At 46.7% G+C, this 23,131-nt stretch overlaps 1 protein-coding gene across 6 annotated transcripts in view; it reads right to left on the bottom strand.

The window, feature by feature from the left end:
• Positions 1 to 23,131, bottom strand: part of NF2 (NF2, moesin-ezrin-radixin like (MERLIN) tumor suppressor) — a 78,876-nt gene that overhangs the window by 7,697 nt on the left and 48,048 nt on the right. For 4 of the 6 annotated variants that reach the window (XM_077874257.1, XM_077874255.1, XM_077874258.1 and 1 more), the window contains 7 exons: positions 20,294 to 20,368; positions 18,225 to 18,338; positions 15,381 to 15,503; positions 14,436 to 14,653; positions 12,759 to 12,864; positions 9,336 to 9,463; positions 7,421 to 7,586 (listed from right to left, as the gene is read on the bottom strand). In XM_077874257.1, the coding sequence (XP_077730383.1) occupies positions 7,421 to 7,586; positions 9,336 to 9,463; positions 12,759 to 12,864; positions 14,436 to 14,653; positions 15,381 to 15,503; positions 18,225 to 18,338; positions 20,294 to 20,368 (930 nt within the window). Of the gene's footprint in view, positions 1 to 5,582; positions 5,711 to 7,413; positions 7,587 to 9,335; positions 9,464 to 12,758; positions 12,865 to 14,435; positions 14,654 to 15,380; positions 15,504 to 18,224; positions 18,339 to 20,293; positions 20,369 to 23,131 lie in introns of those variants that run through there. The other 2 variants (XM_077874256.1, XM_077874260.1) reach the window with 2 other exon arrangements.

Genomic DNA, 23,131 nt, shown 5'->3' with positions numbered 1-23,131 from the left:
TTCAGGCAGCCCATCAAGATGCGATGATTTAGCACTTGTCCACTTCTGAGAAATGGCTCACCAAACCCTCCCAGCCTGCCCCCCACCCCCCAGCAGAATGTGGCTGGCCAGCTCCAAAGGATCTTTCAGCATCATTCCCAAGAGTGCCCCCTGCTGGAAAAACACAACAGAAGCTGGCTGCCAACTCTCCTTCCATTCCAGCTCTCCTCTAAAAGTCCTTTTGGGGGAATCATTTCCCAAAGTGATGGGAGGGTAACTAAATGTATTCCGGCACGGAGCCTACAGCAGCAAGGCTGCTTGATTAAGAATGAATTACACTTTCATCAGCACATAGAGAAAATTGATTCACAAGGCTGCATTGTGATAATCTTGTTCCTAAAGCAAAAAAGGGTGGCGTGGGGGTGGGCAGGACACAAGAGCCACTTCGGCTATCAATGATGAGAGAAAGGAAGCTCTACAATTAAGCTGGGAGAACAAAACTAATCAGAGCGCCAGGATTCCTCCAACTAGTCTCTGGAGGCCTTGCCTCAATCCACTCATCCCGAGGGAAGAGAAAGGAAGGTGGGAGGGGGACTGCCTAATCCATTTTAAACAATAAGACCCACAATGCTGAACCCATTTTAGATACTAACCTAATAACTCTAGGCTTGGAGACTCTGCATGTCCCATAAAAACGCAGTGGAATTGAAATGCAAGCCCTAAAATCATGTTATACTTCCTCTCTTCCACTACATACTGAAAATGAAGGAGCGGGGGAGGGCACAGATTCAAAAGGACATGCAGATTCTCTGGCGCTGGGATTCACCAGGAGAAAGCCAACTCTGGAGCAGAAAGGTGACAGCCAAATCCAGCAGCAGCAAATTCCAACATAATCTTTGGTTTCGGGTGTGATCAACAGTCCCCCTTCCAAATTCAAGCTGAGGGGGCAAGGCCAGTGAAGGGGCACAGTTGCTGTAAACTGGCCAGATTAAGCATTTCTGCCATCTTGCCTAGTGACGGCTTGCACCGAATGCCATCTGGTGATATACACAGGATGAGAGCTGTGCGCACACTTATCCCTAAGCAGAGGTGGGATAAGAGACCAAGTCCACCCCAATTAACACATTCAATTTGTTATTAGCTTCTTTATCTGTTCTAGAGAAAAATCTGCCAGGGGTCTCTTTTGTATATTAATCCTTTAGGGACCTAAAGCAGGACGATGCCTAGAAATGGATGTGTGCCTGTGTCTTGAGCTGCCTGAGTGATCCTAGCCCTTTGCTACTCCGTTCCTTCATCTGGAAAATGGACTAATCAGCCTGATTCACCCCACTGGGCAGGTAGCGGCTAACTCATGGCTACAGCATACTCTGCACGCCGAGTACCTTAGCAAAAAGGTGCAGATATGCTGATGTCATTTCCAAATTGCCAATATCAGAAGGGAAATCACGGCAAGGATCGTAAGAACAGAACCTCAAGCCCGCAGAATGAGTTTGCATCCCGTCTTCCCTCCCACTGTTGCAGTAACAAATCAGGTGCCGGAGGAAAGCTGCACTGAAACGCATCTTCAGTGCTGAGGGACCAAATGGGATGTTTTACTGCATCAAATAAGGCCCAGCAATGTAATCAGGCACTTTCAAAGGGTTGTAAAATATCCTAGGAGAGCAAAGCAGGTTTCATAGGCTCTTCAACACCTCCCCAAAGGGCAACTGCTTGACTGGGTAAAGTCTCCCAACCAAAAAGAGGAACTAGGTCATGGTCTTTCAGAAAAGAGGCTGACAGAAACTTCTATCTAGACAGCTACCAGAAATAAGCAAGAGCCCTCTCCAGTCAAGAGGCCCCTGGACATCTTCTAGCTGGTACATGTGTGAAGTAGAAGTGGCCTTTGGAGTTGAGCCCAGGCATCATGTCCATGAAGACCAAACTCCCTGAGACCAGTCCACGTCTCCCATTGCCTTTCCTGGACTTTCCACAGAGCAGGGAAGAGTTTGCCACTGCACTCTCTTCCATGTGTTTTCTATCCACACGTGCTGTGCTGTTGCTCCTTGCTAATCCATCCCCCATTTTTCTCCCAGCCGCCCCCCCCCCCCCCCCCCCCCCCCCCGCCTGGCCTCTGCTACCTTTCAACAACAACAAAAGAAAGGTTCTGGAGCCATGTAGCCAGTGTGCTGCTTTTTATGTCAGGGCAGCGGATGCTGCACCAGACAATGCCCAGTCTCCAGAACGAGCAGAGCCACTGGCATCGAGTGACTGGGGTCATGGAAGGGCTGAACACATTAACCACACACAAGCAACAGAAAGCTCGTTCAGAGGCGAGCGACCAGAGGTCACCAGGGAGGCTCTGGCCGTTTGTTTTAATTGTGGGAGATGCCTTTCACGCATATTCAATCTCGCCCTGTGATTTATCACCTCCCTGGGTGTTTTAAGTGTTCTACTCCACTTCGCCAGTCCTGCATCTCCAAGGGGAGTCCGTGCAAATTGAAGATGACATTGGACTTTTATGTCTTCCTGAACCAAGAGGCGGCTACAGCTTCAGAACTGTCAAGGCTCCTCATTTGTGTTCTTCCACCAGCAGAAACCACAGCTAGACCCTGATGGCTCAAACCATTTACTAATAAAATAAGCTTTCTAAGCTCCGTGACCCCCATGATTTCCCATCTGTCGATTTCCTTGGAAATCCTGTGCTTCCTTGGAGATCAGGGGCAAAAAAATGACGAGCAGACCAGCTCAGGATCGGGGAGTGAAACCTGTCCCTTGAGAGGGAATGGAAACAAGACCCTGAAACGTGCAAGCTCAAGGACTGCATTTTCACCTTCCAAGTGTGCAGCACAGCTGGCCACTGCTCACCTCATCAGCACTGTGGCTCTGAAGCCCACAACACCTGTGTCCCCCTCACCTCAGCCTCACTGCCAGATCTCCCTCACTCAAAAGATTCAAAGGCCAGGAACATGTGTCACTGTTGCTCTCACTGAGAATGAAATGCATCTAGGTTCTTAGGGGCAGCTTCTGATCAATAGGGGCCACTATGAGTTAGTTGCAAATGCCAAACCAGTTGCACTGATTATCAACTGGGGGAACAAAATGGAAATGTAGGGAGTTGAGATTAGCAGGAGGAGCAAAATATTCCCTTGCAAACTCAAATCAGATAGTAAAAGAACCAGTGAAGTTAATTTGGGCTTTTTCAAAGTTTTTACCTCCAAACACATGGAAGTTAATTGCTGAGCTCTTATGGTGAACTATTTCCTGTGTAATTTAATCCTTATCACAATCCTGCAGGGTTAGGGACTGTCTTATTCACTCTTTACAGGTGAGGACACTGGGCTTCAAGAGAAAGAATTACAGAGAAAGTAAGTGGCAGAACAGTGGTAACCTCAGTTAACCAGACCAGACAGCCTCTTGGCAATCCCAAGGGAACATGGCAACCCCTGAACCCAAGGGTAAACCCCTGGAATTAGTTTAAGTGCTACTCAGCCCCTGAGGGTACTTTGGAGACAGTGTCAGATACTGAGACCTCACGGTGAGGCGGAAGGGTACTGAAGGTGAGGAGGAGGAATACGTCTGCACTGGGGTAGCCAACTAGGTAGGACCATTCTTTTCTTGAAAGAATCTATGATCAGAAAACATGAAAAACAAAAGAAAAATCAATGCAGGCTGCTTTGAACCAAGACTAATAGCTCTCAGCACACTGAAAACTCTCCAGTTCACTGCCAGCCTTCACATATCTTGTCCCAGACTTTGTAGATGGAGCTCTGCCCTTCACATGCTAGCTGGACATGCTTCCAAAGCCCACAGTGGTGTTTCCCTTCAGCTAGGTTCTCTTTGGCCCAGACTGTGGCAGGCACAACCCCAGAGCTACCCCGGCACAGGCAGGGGGCTGCTTGTCAGGCATGGTCACTGGCCCCAGAGACCACTGAAGTCCAGACACTGGAAAGGGTATCAAACTTCATGTGTAGCAAAACCCCCATTATTTCATCTAGTGATCCTGAGATAAATCCAGCTGTATCAAAAGCCAAGTCCATGCTTTTATTAACCCTCGAGTAATCAGAATTCTTGATTAACTGGAACCTGGCAGCCTACTTTGAAAACAGGTTTACGTTAAGACGTTTAAAAAAAAAAAAAAAAGGTTTCTATGAATGTCCTAGGAGCAGTACAAATTTGACTACAAATCAAACCTCATTTGTCTACAATAAGAGCTCAGTGAGAACTGACAGTCAAAATCAGGCCCCTGAAGAATCTAAATGTTCTGAATCATTACAGAAAGAAGAAAGATGAAATCCTATCAAGACAGAATGGTATGGTCATATGTGGGCATAGCTGACAGCACGGGCTGAGACAAAAAGGGACTTTCTGCTGGACCCTGTGCTAGCCACAAAGTGGCTCCACCCCATGGTCTTCTGGGCACCATGGGGTCACTACCTGAACTAATGATCTACCTGGCCTGCCCAATTCCTGTGTTGGCCATACTGCCCTCCTCAGGGCATGCACTGCTTGGTGGTGGGGTGTTCGATGCCAACATTTGTTACAAAAACTGAAGAAAGAGGAGCCTAACTAAAAGCATCACACACAAATCGGGGTTCATGTTATGGTTCTTGGAACCACTGACAGATAGAATTCATCTTGTAATGAGACCCATCTGGGACTTTAATAGCTAACCTCTCTTGCTTGGATAACAACTGCAAATAAGATCTATCTTATGCCAGATCTCACTTTTTGGTAGAAAGCTTCCAATAAGCTTATTTTATCCTAATAGCAGAAACTGTGCCGAGGACACCAAAGGACACATCCTACGTGACTGTCAGGTGTCGGTGGATTCACTGGCTTGCATACTGCTGGGGATCAGGTGAGGAGCAGAGGTAGGATGTTATTACTGGGCATAATAAATTCTCCCTATTGCCGAGGCATGTTGGGAGGATGATGAACTGTTGCAAAAGGAAAGCAGCAATCATTCCATTAATTCACTCAACAACCAGACTGCTCATCTACTGGGTGCCGGCGATGAGCAATGTGACTTCACACTGACCACAACTCTGCCCCAGGCTGTGGGGGGTGCTGAAGCAGAGATGGCCTTTAGAGCACCAACAGGCAGATGGTCCCCTTAGATGGATTAGAAATCAGCCTGCTGTGCTGGTGGTTTGCTTTACTTGGAAAGAAAACAGATGTGTACAGAAAGGGGAAGCTCTAAAGGAAAATGAGGGAGTACAGGCAGCCCCTTCATTCTACCACCAGAAGTGGCCGGTATGACCATGGGTCTTCAGAAGCTGTTACCACAAGAAAGGTCTTGATCTTGAGTTAAAGACACCCAAATTTATCCCGTTTCCATGCTAGGGCTATTTATCTAAGGAGTATGCCACTGGGACAAACGACTTTTAGACAGACCTCACTGGACAAGAAGCATAACCATCCCCAGCCCAACGATGACACAAGATGTGAAGAAGGACAGCTGGTCCTACAGCCCCATGACATGCTCTTCAGAACGAGACAGCCTTCTGGACCCCTGGAGGCTGGTCTGGCCCCACAGGGTAGATGCCTGCTCTCAGACTCAAAGCATGCTGCGGCCAGTACCCAGGCACCACCTGCCCTCAGGAGGGCTAGGCATGGCCCAGGGACAGAGACAGGCAAGCTCATGCATGGGTTAGTATCACAGAGGGTAGTACCATCACCACATACAGAGTACCTGGGAATAACCTACTTTGAGGGCTCAAATGCAGATAGGTCTTCTGCCTTGGGCTTGAGGCTAAACCAGCAAAATAAAATGAAGAAAAACAAAAACATACCCTGTGATATCAACAATGCCACATGTGCCATTTGCAAAATGCTCAGACAGGCCTGAAATTGTGACAAGTGACTTCATTTGTTTGTTTTTATGGCTTGGAAAAAGGTCTCTTCGGCTTTCAGCATTCCAGGTTCCTGTGGCTGAGGGCCCAGCTCACCGCAGCAGTAGCAAAGATGAGACTGTTCCGGGTGCCCAGATGAGGAACCAGGGACTGGGGTGGGGGGCCTGCAGCAGCTCCTTTGAGGACTGACTGGCTCACTAGCCCAGCTGTCATTTTACCTGTCAGTTCCCTGGCTGAGTCCTCACTTTAGCTCTCCTTTTGCTAACTGTTTAATAATTTTGTTTTGGAAGGGAAACCCAGTAAATGACGGGAGCCAAAGGAAAGAAGAATGTGGAATGGGGAAAGGCCTATCTTTTTTGGTTATGCTATTAAAAGGAATTCTAAGGGTGCCTGGGTGGCTCAGTCAGTTAAGCGTCTACCTTTGGCTCAGGTCATGATCCCAGGGTCCTGGGATCGAACCCCATGTTGGGCTCCCTATTCAGCAGGGGGCCTGCTTCTCCCTCTCCCCGCCCCCATCTTGTGCACATGCACACACACCCCCAAATAAATAAATAAATAAATAAATAAATAAATAAATAAATATCTTTAAAAAAAAAAGAAAAGAAAACAGATACCTGGGACACTACTTGAAAGACTGAGATAAAGAGTAAAAAATTAAACCTATCATGATGGAAACTCAATGAACAGTATGATCTTTTTTTTTTTAAGATTTTATTTATTTATTCATGAGAAACACAGAGATGTGTGTGAGACAGGCAGAGACACAGGCAGAGGGAGAAGCAGGCTCCATGCAGGGAGCCTGACGCGGGACCCGATCCCGGGACTCCAGGATCACGCCCTGGGCCGAAGGCAGGGGCTAAACCGCTGAGTCACCCAGGGATCCCCGAACAGTCTTATCTTAATGACACCTTTTTAACAGGTATGAGCCTGACCTGGGCCATCAGTTAGGAGCAGATGAGTGGCAGGAGAGGCCATTTCTGCTTTGCCCAACATGAGAGAGGTACACTCCTGGGCTGACATGTATACCCAATGTTACCATCTCTAAAATTGCTGAAAGCTCAAAATATCAGTAGAAAACAATCTGAAACTGCTAGCAATGGAAATGAAGTCTCACCTTTTAAAACATTAAGGTTCTTCTAGACACTAAGTATGAAAAAAGTTAAAAATTCAGAATCTGGTTCCTTTAAAGCAAGAACAAAATTTTTTTATAGTCTTTGCCACTTAGAAACCCAAAAAGACTAGAGGAAGAGTGCATTCTCAATAGCTTCTGTTTCATTTTGCTTTCTCATGAAGTAAGGCAGCTCCCTGGGCAGAACTCCCCTTGGCTTAAAAGACAAAAATGCTTTACTGCTAAATGATGGATCAAAACCTGTCTCGTAACAATGATTCATTTCATCAGAGCTTTTAACACAGGCTCCCCTTCCATCAAGCCAATGGGTTCACTGTCACTGGTGGATTAAATTCCCTTTCTGGCGTGAGTTAAACAATTTCCTCAACTAAGTATGCATAAAAAATAACAGTCTGATGACTCGGCTACTCAGGAAACCAGATGCCAACCTCACATTTCATTAATGAATGTCCTGATCAGCAAAAGACAGGAGACTTGGTACCTTTTTGATAGTATTGTGCTTGCTGCTGGTGCCACCCCGGTCAGAGTTCTCGTTGTGCAGAATATCCAAGGCTGTCTCCCTCTCTTTGAGTTTCAAGGCCTCAATCTCAGTCTTGAGTTCATTGAGCTGCTCCTGCAAATGCTTGCTCTTCTCCATGTATTCCACTCTGCCGACAAGAGGACACTGTGTCATGGCTTTGGTGACAGTGAGACATGGGATCCAGGGTCTTGAAGCCTGGGGCCCACACCTCTGTCTAGCCACTCTCCGGCTGTGGGAGCCTGGACCGGTCACTTAACAGGTCTGAGTCTGTTTCCTCATCCATGATATTGGGATAATGCTCACAGGGCTGTGGTCAGAATTAAGTAAAATAAAGCACAGGAAAGCCCTCTGGTAAACCCTCATTAAGTGCTCTATAAATGCCCGTTACAATAGAAAGCTTTTAGTTCTGCACAAGTAATGACGCATGAATCAAGACTCCTGGCATCCAAAACAATCTCCTTGTCTCAACCTTTCTTGGGTAAGTGATTCTATTCAAGTGACCTCTTCTGACAGGTACTGGCCATATCCCTACTTGTTTTGGGATGTCCTCTCCTAAAGAGGGTGGAAGCTCACTCAGCCAACACCAGGAAGAGAAAGATCCCCACCATGGTAGATACTCTGTATCTGTGATGGTGAAAATCTGAAAATTATCTTCAAGGTGTCCAACTTAAGGGCATCAGGCAAACCATGCAACACAAACACCAGGAACATTCTGTAGTGATTCCTACGGTTGGTATGTGGAGTCTGTTGTGTGCACTGATAATAAAAAACACAAACTACAAAAAAGCAGGACCCAGAACAGGATGTAGCCTCACTCCAATCACAACCATGAAATGCTCCCAATGCCTGGTCAATGGAGAAAGGCTGGAGGGGGAACTCGGACAGCAGATACCACAGATTGAGAGGCTCATGGTTGCTTACCCTGGGCTCCAGGAGACACTGTCCCAAGAGAGCTATCCCAAGGATATTGGACAAGGTGGGAGCATAGAGCCTCAGATAGGCTTAGAGCTGAATCTGGGTTCTGTCCCTCATCAGCTGTGTGATGCTGGCTGAGTTCATTAAACACTGTAGATCTGTGTTCTCATTTATAAATGGTACACTGAAACCTATCTCTGATGTCAGCTTGATGTTAGTTAGTGGGAATGAAATGAGACAAAGCTAAAAAGCCCTGACACCCAGGCATTCACTGTATGGTTCTCCAGTGTGGTTCTCCAGCTGTGGCACAAATGGCCACTACCTATGGCTGGGAACCAGGAGGGGGCCTCAGTCATGTTTCTTCTGCAGTGAGAGTCCTTTCTGCCTCAGTTCTACCTCCACCAACCATGAAAGGAAGGAGGAGCACATAGCAGAAATTGCTATGAACAGGACATGCAGGGCTCAGCTCAGGGCTGCCCCATGTAGCAGTACTAGCCTGACGTGGACATTTGCTTTCCTTGGCCTTGAGCCTCAGTCTCTTCCCTTACCCTTGTTCTAGACATGGGAAGTACCATAGATCTCAACTGCTAGAGGACACAACTAGGAAACCTGTTATGTTACCATGTTAGAACATTATCACAGGCTTTATCACCAAGTGAACAACAGTCAGAGAATTTATTCTGCTACTCAGAGACCCTCGACAACCAGTCCTAGACTATAGATGAGGTTCTAAGCCACCGTAAACTCCAGGTCACCAATTAAGGATCACTGTTATCCTGGAAGACAGAGTGATGGTGTGATGTCCTTCACTTCTGATGAGGAAATTCTTCCTCCAGAGGGAACAGAGCAAGCCCTGCAGAGCTAGTGATAGGCTCCTGCAGTGACCCTCTGTCTCCCCAGGCCCAGATGGCCCCACTCTAGCTCAGTGGCTGGGGGCACAGAGGTCAAAGGGACTACATACTTTTCTTTCTCTATCTCCATGGAAAGCCGCTTCATGTCAGTATCCTTGAAGTCGAAAGACAGGCTGTCACCAATGAGATTGAAACTTGATATGTCGGGAGGCAACGGTGCTGGAATTGGGTTCATGGGCTATGAATGAGAAATCTCCAGTTAGGACGGTCAGGTTCTATGAGAATGAGAACACAGGGCACTGCTATGTTAACCACCTATCCTCCAGCAGCCACAGAGGCAATGGGCACAGCTCAGGCCCTGCCCCCCAGCACTACCACGGCCTCTTGTCAAAATAATCACCCCTGTCTCTCTTCCCCCAGTCTAGTCAAACTGGCTGCTGCCAGGTGATCAACCCCAAAGATCTCTAATCTAGGTAAATCATTCCTCTTCCCTTAAACCTTTAACAGCTTTTCATGCTCAGCCAAATTTAAACACAAACTCCCACTCACTTCTTTGTTGAGGCCCTGGGCTAGGAGGTGCAGATGCAGAGAGCAAGAAAGAGTCCCTAGATCTGAGCAGCTGAAAGTATCATTCAGTAAACAGAGGTGCTCACAGATCATCATGATTAAGTAAGGCAGACACTGTAGCCAGGGAGTGAACAGTAGCCGAGGGAGCTGGAGAAGGTGTGCTAGAAAAGATGCTGCTTCTGCTGGCACCAGAGGATATGCCAGAGGAAAAGGCTTGCCAGGCAAGAGGCCTGGTACTGAGCAGGGCAGAGAATGCTCAGTGAGAATGCTGAGGGTCTGTAGTGCCAGCATAAGGGGGAGGGTGGGAGGCCGGGACCAGGCCGTAAAGAGCTCCCCTGCATGCTAAGGGGGCTTGGAATTGGAAGGTGGAGCCAGAGTAAGGCTTGAAGCAGAGGATGAAAAGATCAGATTTGAGGACTTTCTCATCCCAGAACAAGGGGTCGTCTAAAATATGGGGCCAATCTACTTTAGCTTCTCCTACTGTTTGCCCTATCAGATCGTGAAGAGTACCATTTCTGTTCCTTTGCTTAAACTTGTATACACCTTGCTCTCCCCATATACATCATCTTTTTTCCAAGGCCCTTCTCAAATACTAGGATTTCTCAACCAAAGCCTTTCTAGATCCCTCTTGGCCAGATGGCAACTCTTTTCTTTGCTATGCATTAACATTGTGTTTCTGGTTCTGTTATGGCACTACCCTAACTCCGCCCTGTGAAAATCCTTTTTGGCTGTGTCTTCTTTTCCTGTTGGCAAGTTTCCTTTTTTTTTTTTTTTAAGATTTTATTTATTTTTTCATGAGAGACACAGAGAGACAGAGACACAGGAAAAGAGAGAAGCAGGCTCCATGCAGGGAGCCTAATGCGGACCTCGATCCCAGGATTCCAGGATCACACCCAGGGCTGAAGGCAGACACCCAACCACTGAGCCACCCAGGCGTCCCTGTTGGCAAGTTTCCTAAGGGCAGGATCTGCCTCTTTCACCCTTGGATCCTTGGCTGAGTCTGGGATGGCGTCTGGGAAACAGTAGAGGCCCAGAGCACTCATCTGAGACGATGACAAGGCCTGAGGCAGACTGTCTGTGTGGGTGTTGAACGTGGTGCTGAGAGGGGGCTTCTGGGGGTACTAGAACGTTCTGTTTTCTGATTTGGGTGTTGGGTGCATGGGTGTGTTGAGTTTGTGAGAATTCATCAAGCTGTACAGTGATAATTTGGGCACTTTTCTGTACGTATGTTATACCTCATCAAAATTTCCTAAAAGATGGGTGCTGAATACTGCTCTGTGGGTGAGAAGAGACACTGGTACAACCTTTGTGGAGCAGATCGCGATGGGAAACCTGACCCCACCGTTCTATTTATGAGAATTTATTCTGCCAGTACATTTACCATATGCGTGAAGATTTGTGCTCAGGGATATTTTCCGCAGTTTTGTTCACAACTGCAGAGGAAAACAGACTAAATACCCATCCATAGGGGCCTGCTTAAATGAATTACAATCCATCCGTACCACGAAATATGATTCAAAGGCTGATACGGATGTGCTCCTCCAGGACTTATTTATTTACTGTGTGAAGAATGTATAAAGTTTGCTCCAGTGTAGGCTTTATTTATTTATATATTTTTAAAAATTTTCAGTAATCTCTATACCCAACATGTAACTCAAACCTGCAATCACGACATCAAGAGTCTCATGCTCTACCAACTGAGCCAGCCAGGCGCCCTGTTCCAGGATACGTTTTAAAACCATGTGCATGGGGATCCCTGGGTGGCTGAGCAGTTTAGTGCCTGCCTTCGGCCCAGGGCGTGATCCTGGAGTCCCGGGATCGAGTCCTACATCAAGTTCCCTGTATGGAGCCTGCTTCTCCCTCTGCCTCTCTCTCTGTGTGTGTCTCTCACGAATAAATAAATAAAGTCTTTTAAAAATAAATAAAAATTAAAAAGCCATGTGCATCTCAGGTACCCAGTCCAGATGAGCCCTCCAATGACTCCGGTCCTGGCTGCTCTGCAACTGCCTGAGGAAGGACCATTGGCCCAATCAATCCACCAAGCCATGAGAGAGAATAAATGAATGGTTATTTTGAGCTATACGGCTGGCTTGGGGTGGCCTGTCACACAGTAATAGATACCAGAATAGATGACAATAGCAGACTGCCCACATTTCCCTCCCCCTCAGACCCTGGGCTGTTCATGTCTCTGTGTCCTGTGTGCCTCTTTGCTGCATGTATGAGTGTGCAATGCATGCATCTGTGCCCTACGCACATCTGTGCATTGGCTGAGAACACCATGCAGTCTCTTTCCCACCCAGCTAGTTCCTACTTACCCTTTAAGAGCCAGCTCAGGTGCTGTTCTATGTGCCTAGTGTCCCTACAGGCTGGGCTACATTCTCCTCTAGACTCCTGTACACCCTGTCTGAATACAGACTCTAAAGCTGCCTGGTATTATGTGGAACAGAACAGTTTGCTGAACTGGATGCACAGAGGGAGGGAAGGGAAGGGAAGAGACATTTCTATTCATCATGTGACCCTATTTAATTGAAGTCTGCCTCCTTGTCCCAAAATGAGTTTGGAAACTGGTTCTTATGTGGCAATAGTTCACTCTGTAGTATACAGAGTACCCCTGCCCAGAACGACAAGGCTGGTGTATGGCATACACAGGCAGCTGAAGATTACATTCAGCTTGGCATCAAGAGGCTAACCTCTCTTGAGGATAATTTGGGACTATATTACTTAAAATAAGAAAAACATTGCAGAGCTGGGAAAGGCCCTACTGCCTGCTATCTATGCAATCAGAGAGGTGACTGGTCCAAGGCCAAATGGCAGACCAGGTATTCTACCGAGCGAGGCTCCAGCTGCAGGCCTTTGGCATCACTCATTCTGCTGGGGCACCCCTAGGGGAACCAAAGGGTTGAGAGGGAAAGGAAGGCTATGAGGTCTGAAGCAGCTGCAAGTTGGCAGCCCCCAGCCAGGCTCACCGGGTATGTGGGCTTCGTGGTGATTTCCAGGAGCTTTTGCTTGGCTCTTCGCTCTGCTTCTCGGGCTTCCTGCAGGTCCTGCTTCAGCTGATCTGCCTCCTTGGCCCTGCAAGGAAAGGAGGGAGCCAGCTCAAAAATGAGACAGAGAGACGAAAGAGAGCCCTTTCCCACTATCCCTCTGGAGGTTAACCCCAAGGATGGCACCAGATCAGGCAAACAAGACCATGGGTTGGGGTGGAGGGGGACACATTATGTGAAAATCAGAACTTTCAAAGCAAGGACAACATTCCTGAGTAGTGTTCATTGCAATGGTAAATTTAAACCAGAAGAACAGGGACGTCAGTGGGAAGGAGTCAAGTTCAAACCTTTGCAGTTGGTAGAGAGGGAGTAGAAGTGGGGCAGGGGCTAGCAGCTTCCTCTGCTTCACTTCTGGGTGAGAGTAGGCTGGGCAAAGGTACAGTATGGTGGCTCAAAAGTCTTATAATGGATTAATGGAGGGCAGGATGTGAGAGAAGTGCTTCTTCACCGCTCCCAAGTAAGACAACTGCAGGCCTGGGGCCAACCTTAGGCAAGAGGACGACGAGCACCAACACTGAGGGCCTCACCCTGCAAGACACAGGACCCAGGGGGCCTGGCCCAACATGCATAGTTAATGGGGGGAAGGGACCTACACAAAGAAAGAAAGGGGCCCGGAACAGAGCAGGAAACAAAGAATCATATTCCCAGAAAGACATGCAGAAAATGGAGAGGAAACTGTAGCGAATACACCTTGGTAGCAAAAAGCCAAATTCAAGTGTTCTAAATCAATAGAGCCAAATGCTGGGGAATGTGCCAGCATTTATCTGAAGGCTGCAATACCAGAACAATCCAGAGCCTAGAATAGTCTTTGGAAAGTAGAGACTACAGTTCTACCCTTCAACTTGGTCATGAGCTGGCACATCCTGACCACAGACAGGATCCTGGCCCTCCCCTCCTATCTGCCTCAGGAGCCTTAGCACCAAGAAGGGCTGCAGGGAAGCAGGTTCCTGCCCCTTCTTTAAAGGTAAATAGTTGGGATCCCTGGGTGGCGCAGCGGTTTGGCGCCTGCCTTTGGCCCAGGGCGCGATCCTGGAGACCCGGGATCGAATCCCACATCGGGCTCCCGGTGCATGGAGCCTGCTTCTCCCTCTGCCTGTGTCTCTGCCTCTCTCTCTTTCTCTCTGTGTGACTATCATAAATAAATAAAAATTAAAAAAAAAATTAAAAAAAAAATAAAGGTAAATAGTTGCTGTTTCCCCACATGTCCCCCACATGAAAAGGGAAAAGAATCAGATTTTTTAAATATAAGAAGAGCCTCCTGATAGCTCCTCAGCTAAAGGCAGTCTGTGGCCATGCTTAACGGCTTTTCTGCACACACGACTACCAGAGGGACAGTAGTTTATCACAGACACAAGCATGACCAGAGGTCTGCTCAACAAGAGAACTGGGCTCCTGAGCCTTTCTGCTAATTCCAGCCCCCAAACTCCACACTGGCTTAAGCACCAGTCCACTAACCTGTCTAGGGAGGAGCCTCCCCCTTGCCCCAGAAGATGGAGAAGCAGCTTACGGACAGGTGCAGTCAAGCTCTGCCTTGGGCCCAGGTTACAACTGAACAGCCCCTCACCTGGGTCCCAGTGTCCAGGACTCCCCACCTCTAACCTCCTCTCTGACTCCTCAGCCATCTTCAGCGCCAGCACCTCGGCCTCTAGCACCTTCTGCTCCATCAGGCGCTTCTCTTCCTCTGTCCGAATGGCTGTGGCCTTGATGCGCTGCATTTCCTGTTCAGCCTCTGCGGCCTTCTGAGCCAGGAGTTTTGCCTCCTCCTCAGTGATTTGGGCCTTTTCTGCCAACAGGTCAGCTGTCTCCTCAGACCGCATCTGAAGAGAAAAGCGCTATCAGCTGGAATGGGGACCACATGCTTGTCATCCCACCCAGATCTGGACTCAGACACTCAGGTCAGTGAGAATGAGAGTGTTGGACTTCCTGCGGTCCTGCCACAGAATGTCCCATCAGATGACACTGATGCAAGGAATGACAAGACATACCCTCAACATTTTGGAAAGGCCCTTCAGGTTTTACCCATGGGGAGCAAAAAGCAAGCCTTTTTGAGTACCCATGTGAGCTGAGGCTTATGCTTTACGAGGGAGAAAACCAACTTTACCTTGTTCTTTCCTTTTAAATCAGTGGTTCAAACCAGCAGAGACTTTGCCTCCTGGGAGACAGGTAACAATGTCTGGAGACATTTTTGATTGTCACAAATTGGGGGTGAGGTGGTGCTGTAGGCATCCAGATAGGGGTCAAGGGCACTGCTAAACATCCTCTGATGCACAGGATAGCTCCCACCATAAAGGGTGATCTGGCCCCAGGGCTGGCTGAGAAGCCCTGCTTTAAAGGTGAGCTCTAGTGAAAGTGGGGCTTGGTGGCACATGAATTCCACCTGGGTCTGCTTCCACAGACATAAGTAGAAAGAAAAGACACTGATTTTTTTTAAAACTGAAATGTCAAAGTGATTGTTACTAATCTGCAAACGTCAGGAGGCCTAACTCTCAAAACCTGCTCGAGTCCCCATGCAGCCTCCTGGGGCCCAGACCCCCCAGCAATCACCAGAGCTTCATTGGCCATTGTTGCTTCTTCTTTCATCTGCAGCAGCCTCCTCTCCAATTCATCCCTTGTGCGCTCTGCCTCCTCCCTCATCTGCTTCTCTCGAGCAAGGCGCTGCCGCTCCATCTGGGGGCCAATGAAAGTGGCCACTGAGTCATGGGGCCCATGCTTACGGTGCCACGGGGGCCCAAGGACGCCCAGTGTCTAGAGTCCCCCCAAAGAGACCCTCTTTCCTCCCCTTTCCTTTAGGTCGCCGGTGTCATTCTTGTTACCCGCCACCCTCTTTCCTTCGAAACCAGCTGCAGGATCGAAAGCTGTGTCCCTTGAAACAACACCTAGAGGTGAGGGAACAAACAAAACGACAGAAAAGCAAGCCCTGCCAAGTCTACCTGGATCGAAGGAGGCATTTGCACACATCATGTGCTGAAATGGCCACCCTGCCAATAACCCTTTTTGTTGGTAGACCTCACATGGCTCTGTCCTGCAGTGGACAAGACACAATACAAGTTCCTTCTCCCAGAGACGGAGCGCCAGAAACCAACAGCTCTCCTCTGTTTGGATGAGCACCACCCCCCGCCGCCGCCATGTCATCCACACAGACCCCACCTACATCTCTAATTTCTTTCTTTTTAAAAGATTTTATTTATTTACCCATGAGAGACACAGAGAGAGAGAAAGAGAGAGAGAGGCAGAGACACAGGCAGAGGGAGAAGCAGGCTCCATGCAGGGAGCCAGACGTGGGACTCGATCCCGGGTCTCCAGGATCACGCCCTGGGGTGAAGGCGGCACTAAACCGCTGAGCTACCCGGGCTGCCCCCACATCTCTAATTTCATCCACAGTTGCTTGTGCCTCTGACCCAAGAAGATGGAAAGACTCTGCGCGTGAGGCATCGGTAGTTCACACATTGTGCGTCACAGTTGGGGGTGGGTGGGGGGTGCTGCAGTGCCACGGCACAGGCGCCCAGCCTCATGCAGGGGCAACTCCCAGCCAAGCTTGCAATGGGAGGGAGCCAAGCAAGGAATGCAGCCCTCACTCCTCCGTCCTTAAGGCGCCAGTACAAAGCCGATGCCACCTCCTGTGTCTTCTGGATCACTGTATTAATTGGGCCACATGCAGAGCCTAATAAGGGGAACAAGCACAGGACAAGTGCTATTCTCTGTGATCCTAGGGTATTAACTGAGTTCAAAAAGCGAAGCCAGAAGTGACCACTGCACTATTTTCTTCCTTAAATAGAGCACATTTATTTATCTCTTGCTTCAATTTTCTCCCAAACATAAGATTTTTAAGACTGCTGCTTTTTCTAAATACTGAGCCAAAAAAAAAAAAAAAAAGGCACTGGGCCTCGAAAGAATAATGCAAAGACAAGCAATAAAATACTGTAAATTCTTCTCCAATTTTCCTCTTGCAGGTCAGTGAAAACCTTGGCCAATTGGTTCTCTAATTTCCACTGCATTACAATTTCCATTAGGTAGATTACTGTTTCTCCATTATTCTCCACTTGAAAAAAAGCCCAGGCAACCACCTTCTCTTCCCAGCACTGCACTTTCCAGAGACCTCCACCCAATAATGAGGGACCACCTGTTTGCAAGGTGGTTTAAATTCACAAAGGCTTTTAGGTACAATGTGTCCTTTGATCTAAGACAGAGAAGACATACCATTAGCTCCAATGGACAGGTGAGAAAATTGAGGTCTGGAAGGTAAGTCATTTACTAACATCACATACTAAGTTTCACATCTAGTTCCAAGGTCAGTGTCTGTACCACCGGGCCACAAAGCCCCTGGCCTGTGGTTGCCAGATGCCAGGGACATGTCTCTGCCATTCTATAGGCCATGCAGGTCCAAGGTGTATGCATGTTATTCTCTGCCACAGCCCTGAGGCCTCCACACTCATTGACGTTTTCAGATCTCTCGCTTGTAAGCTTTCCCCAGCTGAAAAGAGGCCTAAGACCCATGCTGGCTCAGGAGCATTTGTTTGTCCGATACAACCCATTCCACCACTGTGGCCCTGAAAGCGTCCCAAACAGCTCATCTATAGTCTGCCGTTTCAGAAAGCAAAGAGACGGAACACTGAAAGCATGCTGAATCAAACTGGGCATTTCATTCTAAATCTCAGGGCAGGGAGCCAGCCTTGCTGGAGCACCCACATCAGAGAGCTGCACACAGACTAATGATTACACCTCTGAGCCTGCAAGTCCTGAGGGCAGCTGACTGCAGCTACTGCTACTCCATCTAGGAGTTGGTCCAAAACCACAGTGGGTATTCTCAGCAGTGAGGCTCAGATTAGTTTTATGGATTTCAGTGAGTCGAAATGGTTTATGAGTAGAAAACAACGATGCAGACTGTCCAGTCTGCCGATAAGTGCTCCGGGCACCTCCCGCCACAGGCAATGTGCTGCCTGGGCTGACCTGTGGTGGGGAAGTGCAGCTGAAGTCTAATTAGCATTCCCGCAGCAGCACAAGATGCTGTCATGCATTCTATCACCATCTAATTAGAAGAGGACAAGGCTGGGCAAAGGAGACAAGCAGACAAAACGAAAGTGAGCCAGGTAGGTGGACGGACAGATGGGCTCAGGCTTTGCCTATCTCTTCCCAAACCTGCATTAATCACACCTCACTTACTTAAGTGGGGAAATAACTAGAGATGTTTCTTTTAGATATGCTACTGGAGTTTATTCCTCATTTCCAGAGCGGACACCCCACCGGCAGGGCATCAGCCAGTAAAGATCCAACAGAAATAAAATAAGAGAAGGTGGCCAAACGACATTTGTCAGCCCACGACTGCTCCTTACCTTCTCAGCTAATACCACAAAGCAGTGACAACAGTGGTTCAGACACACTCTTGCTCACCTGCTTTCTAGCCTTCTCCTCCCTGGCCTGGGCTTTCATCTGCTGAACTTCCAAAGAATCAGCCTTCCTTCTCCTCATGAAAAGGTCATGGTTCCCAATACAGAGCTGGAGAATCTGTGTTCACAGAAGCAGTAGAAATGTTAAACCCATAAATTTACTTCACTGCTTACCAGCTCACCAGTGCTACAGAATCTTGGTCTTAGGGCTCTTGAGGGCAGCAGGAAACCTGAAAAGTAAAACACAGACTGAAACACCATGGCCCTCCCTACTAATGGCCTCCAGTGCTCTCTGCTCTGGAAATAGGCAAAATGGAGGTGCCTCAAGTATGCCAGGGGGCATATATCACAAGTTAAGAGAGGAACAGATGACACTTGGGCATGTCTTCTGGATGCATATCATTCTCCTAAGATGTGGCTCTGCAAATTAGGGAGGATAGGAAAGCTCATGCAATAGGTTGGGCTGTGACAAAAAGTTATTCACGTGGAAAAAAAGAAGCAAGATCCCTCCCTTATATCATACTCAAAAATCAACTCCAGGAGGATTAAAGACTTAAATGCAAAGATTGAATCCTTTCAATTTTTAGAGGAGAATATAGAAAAATATCTTTATGATATAGGATATCAGATAAGACACAAGTAGTACAAATGATTAAGGAAAAGATATACACATTTGTCTATATTAAACTTAAACATTCTTTGTTAAGACATTAAAAAAGGAGGAAAAGTATGCCACAAGCTGGGAAATGATAGAACCAATAAAGAATACAAACAACCCAGAGATGTTTAATAATAATAACCCAGAGAATAATAGCCAAAGGACATAAAACAAGTATTCGACAAAAAAGACAAGCTTGGCCAAAAAATATACAGAAAGATGCTCAACTTCATTAATAAATATAAAGATACACATTAGTATGACATTGAGATACCATTTCATACACACAATAGTGACAAAAGATTTTAAAACCGGATAATATAAAGTGAGGAAAATATAAAGCAAAAAGAGTTGTACCCACTGCATTGGGTCTGTCAATTAATTCACCTTCTTTGGAAAACAACATGGTGTAATCTTGAATTTGGACATACACTACAGACCTGCGACTTGTACTCCTCAGCAGATATTCTCTAGAGAAACTATTGTCTGTGTACAGCAGGAGGCAGGTACAAGAATGCTCACAACAGCCTTATTAAAATGGCAGAGAAATAGAAAGCATTTAATTATTCATCAATAGGTAAATGGCACACACACACACACAAGAAGATTAATAGCAGTGAAAATAAAGGGCTCATATCTTGAAGCATCAACACAGATACATCCCAGAAAATAATGTTATATTTAAAAAAGTGACAGAACATAGACAGTTGACAGCACCTGGTAAACTTCAAAAGTTCACAAAACTTAGTAGTGTTTTCATTTTGCTATATATGAAGTCAAGGTCCAAGGAAAAGCAAGTGAATAATAGACACACAGCTCAGAATGGTGATCACTCTTTGGGAGGAGGGCGGGGGAAACCAACCAATAGGATGTTAACATGAGGGGTTTAACAGTATTAGAAATGTGCTGTTTCTTAATGCTAGGTAGTGGGTATGTAGCTGTTTATTTTTGCCTCTCTTTATACCTTATATACACATTATACTTATCCTTTTATATGTATAAGGTACCTCCATAAAAATAATTTTTAAAAACCCCACATCACAAAAAGTTTAGGTTTGACTTGTTAGGTTATGCTAAAGGGAAGAGTCTTTGAAGGTCTGTTGGCAAAGTGTATAGCAAGTGAGCTATCGTAAGAGGTCACTCCAATAATCTCTCAAAAAAAGGCAGTCGGGGGATGCCTGGGTGGCTCAGCGGTTGAGCATCTGCCTTTGGCCCAGGCCATGATCCTGGAGTCCCAGGATTGAGTCCCACATTGGGATCCCTGCGTGGAGCCTGCTTCTCCCTCTGCCTAAGTCTCTGTCTCTGTCTCTCTCTGTGTCTTATGAATAAATAAATAAAATCTTAAAAAAAAAAAAAGGCACTCGGTTTTTCAGAAAAACTACAGTCATCAGCAACAAAACCCAGGATCAACTTACCAGCTTATTAACACGAAGCTTTGAGGAATTGAATTTGAAGACATCAATTTTCTTATCCAATGGTTTAATAGTAAACTGAAAAAAGGAAGCAGAAAACAGTTTCAGTCTGACAGCTTAGAGTGTTAGCACCAACTGGGAAATTCCACAAAAGCAGCAACTACACTGGCAAAGATCCAGCAAAAGGCTATGCCTTGTCCTGGCTTCCTGGTGCCCAGGCACTAAACTATGGTGAATTATAAGTAGCTGAGGGCGCCAAGTCTCTGGCTGTGGAAGTTCAGGATGCTGGAAGGTATGTTGTCAGCACCATCTTAGGCTTGGAAACCTGAAATGCCAGCCCTCGACGGGCCACACCATAAGACCAATACTGGGAAGCCGGCTGTAGAGCCATGTGCTCAGTTCTGCCTTCAGGAAGCTCACTACCTAGCTGGAACTAAACTAGTGACAGTCAGTTACTGGAGAAATTATATCATCTATTGTGCCTCATTGGGTGGCACAAATCACAAATGTCATGGGGGTTCAGAGTAGATCCACCCTAAGTAGGAGGGGAACTTCAGCAGGTCATAGACAAAGAGTATGACAGGGAAGCTAAAAGGCTGGACATAAGGCCATTCAAGACAGGACATGCAAAAGAATGAGGCAGAGATCAGGAAATGAGCATTGTGTGTGTGTGTGTGTGTGTGTGTGTGTGTGTGTGTGACATTATTAGCTCTCTGATGACTAAGATGATACCATGAGCTCAGACTGGGAGGAAAGCAGGGGTGGGCTGCAGGTGGACAGTCAGAGGAAGTGGGGTTTGATGTGGCACCATACAGATCATCACTATGGGTTTCTGAATGTGGGGATTATCAGCTGAAAGCTGTTTATAAAAGGAATAAAGTGTGAAGAACAGACCATGGAAGAAGAGGGTAACAGTTCCTGAAATCAAAGGGGAGAGAAAGCTGAGTGATAAGGACGGGCTTGGTAGCAAGAAAGGAGATGCCAGGCCAGACCACTAGGCAGGGAAGCATATAAAGAACAAATGGTATCACTGTTCACAACTGTTCCTGATCAGACCAGACAGATCTGCAATTTCAGATGCACTTAAAAAATGGGTATCTATTCCCCAGTAAGTCTTGCTAAGCAGACAAATGCGTTTGGGAAGATAAACTCTAGGGTATTTCTTCCTCATGTTATTTTGTCTAAGGAGCGGTTAGCACACTGAGGAAAATGATCGTTGGGTTAGCTTTTGGTCAAACTAACTTAGAAGCACTATTGTTCTTGTGGAGGCTGCTATTTGAGAATTTTGTGAGCTTATTTTTGGCTTTGAAGTCAAACCCAGGAACTGTCAGTGGGAAACCACAAGTAGTGGGGAAACCACAGGCTCTGCACTGTGCTGGGATGCGCACAGAGAATCAATGGATCACTTAAAATAAACCAACATTTCTGTTTTGACAGCACGGCTGTCATGCATAACTACTAAGACTACTTCCTATTATGTCAAGTCAGCTTGAGGTCCTCTTACTGCATGAGTTATTGACATGATGGAATGTGATGGCACACTGCCCCTGGAGAGGGTATATTAAGAGTTTATTGTACCAGGCCATACTAGGGGAGACTTTAATCCTTGGGTTCTGTGAAAAACGAGTGTTTTGGGAGCCTTTAGCACACAAATGTGTGGATATGCAGTAAACAGACTTTATGAAATTAGAGATGAAAAACTACCATGCCATAGCATACCTACTGCTTTAAGTCATGTGGAGCTTTTAATTTAAGTCTTTATTTATTTTTTTTTTTCCATTTTTAAAAATGTTTATAATTTAAGTCTTTAAAAAAGAAATACCTAAGTGCTCTTCTTCTGGGCTACTTACAGAAAATTTGAAAGCCAGAATGTTTTGAATTAAGAAGCTCAATCTGTCTCATCGAGCATGGCCGAGTAGATCTCAACCATGTTATTGGAAACCAGAAGCCTGGTGTTCCTTTTCTTGAGTTGCTATTAGGGATGGGAAAACAGGAAATCTGCTCAGGGTGGGGGCTCTGCAGGCAACAACATGAGCCATCACTGTTCCTCACTCCACACTCAGCTTCCCAACTGTGCAGGCACCAGCAACTGAGCACTGTCTGGGCCAGCGCCTTCTGCCCAATGTCCTGTGCTCTCAGGACTCACCCTCAACACCCCCTACCAGAAAAACACCTCCCCACCCTTGCCAGGGCTATGGCTTCAGGAAACATAGAGCTCAGCCCCTGCTATTCCCAATCACAGCTTACCTGATCCCTCTGCATCTCTGCTTCCTTATGTGACACAGATACCTCAAACCTGACCCCTACTCTTGTATGTTCTCAGGAGGAGGGAATCAGAATTGAGGCGAGAGTGCTCATAAGTGGAAAAGTGAAAAAGCACTGGATCATCCTCAGGTCTGTCTTACAGCAGCCAGGCCCTCGCTTGACTATAACTTCCCTGAGGGCTGAGACTGGATTTTCTAGATCTTTGTTTCTCCTATGAAACCTAACACAAAGCAGATCCTTGATAATTCCTTTGAAACTAACAAAGAACGAACTAGTGAACAAACAAACATAAGATTACAGTGTTTGGGAAAGGTCACCATCCTATATAGAAATATCTGACTTCTAACTTAAAGTGTTCAGCTAAGTTATCCAAATTTAATTATTCTCAAATTCTCACAAGCAGTTAGTTCTGATATTCTTACTTAATTATCACTGAGACAGACAGACAGACACACACACACACACACACACACACACACATATGGGGAGCTAAATAGATATCCCCACCACATGTATCTTCAAGCACTGGACACAGAGAGAGAGGGCTTAATGCCTACTATACTTAAAAATACAAAG

The sequence above is a fragment of the Canis aureus genome, chromosome 27, assembly GCF_053574225.1.
Source record: "Canis aureus isolate CA01 chromosome 27, VMU_Caureus_v.1.0, whole genome shotgun sequence".
Lineage (NCBI taxonomy): Eukaryota > Metazoa > Chordata > Mammalia > Carnivora > Canidae > Canis > Canis aureus.
This window is presented reverse-complemented; position numbering and strand designations above follow the sequence as displayed.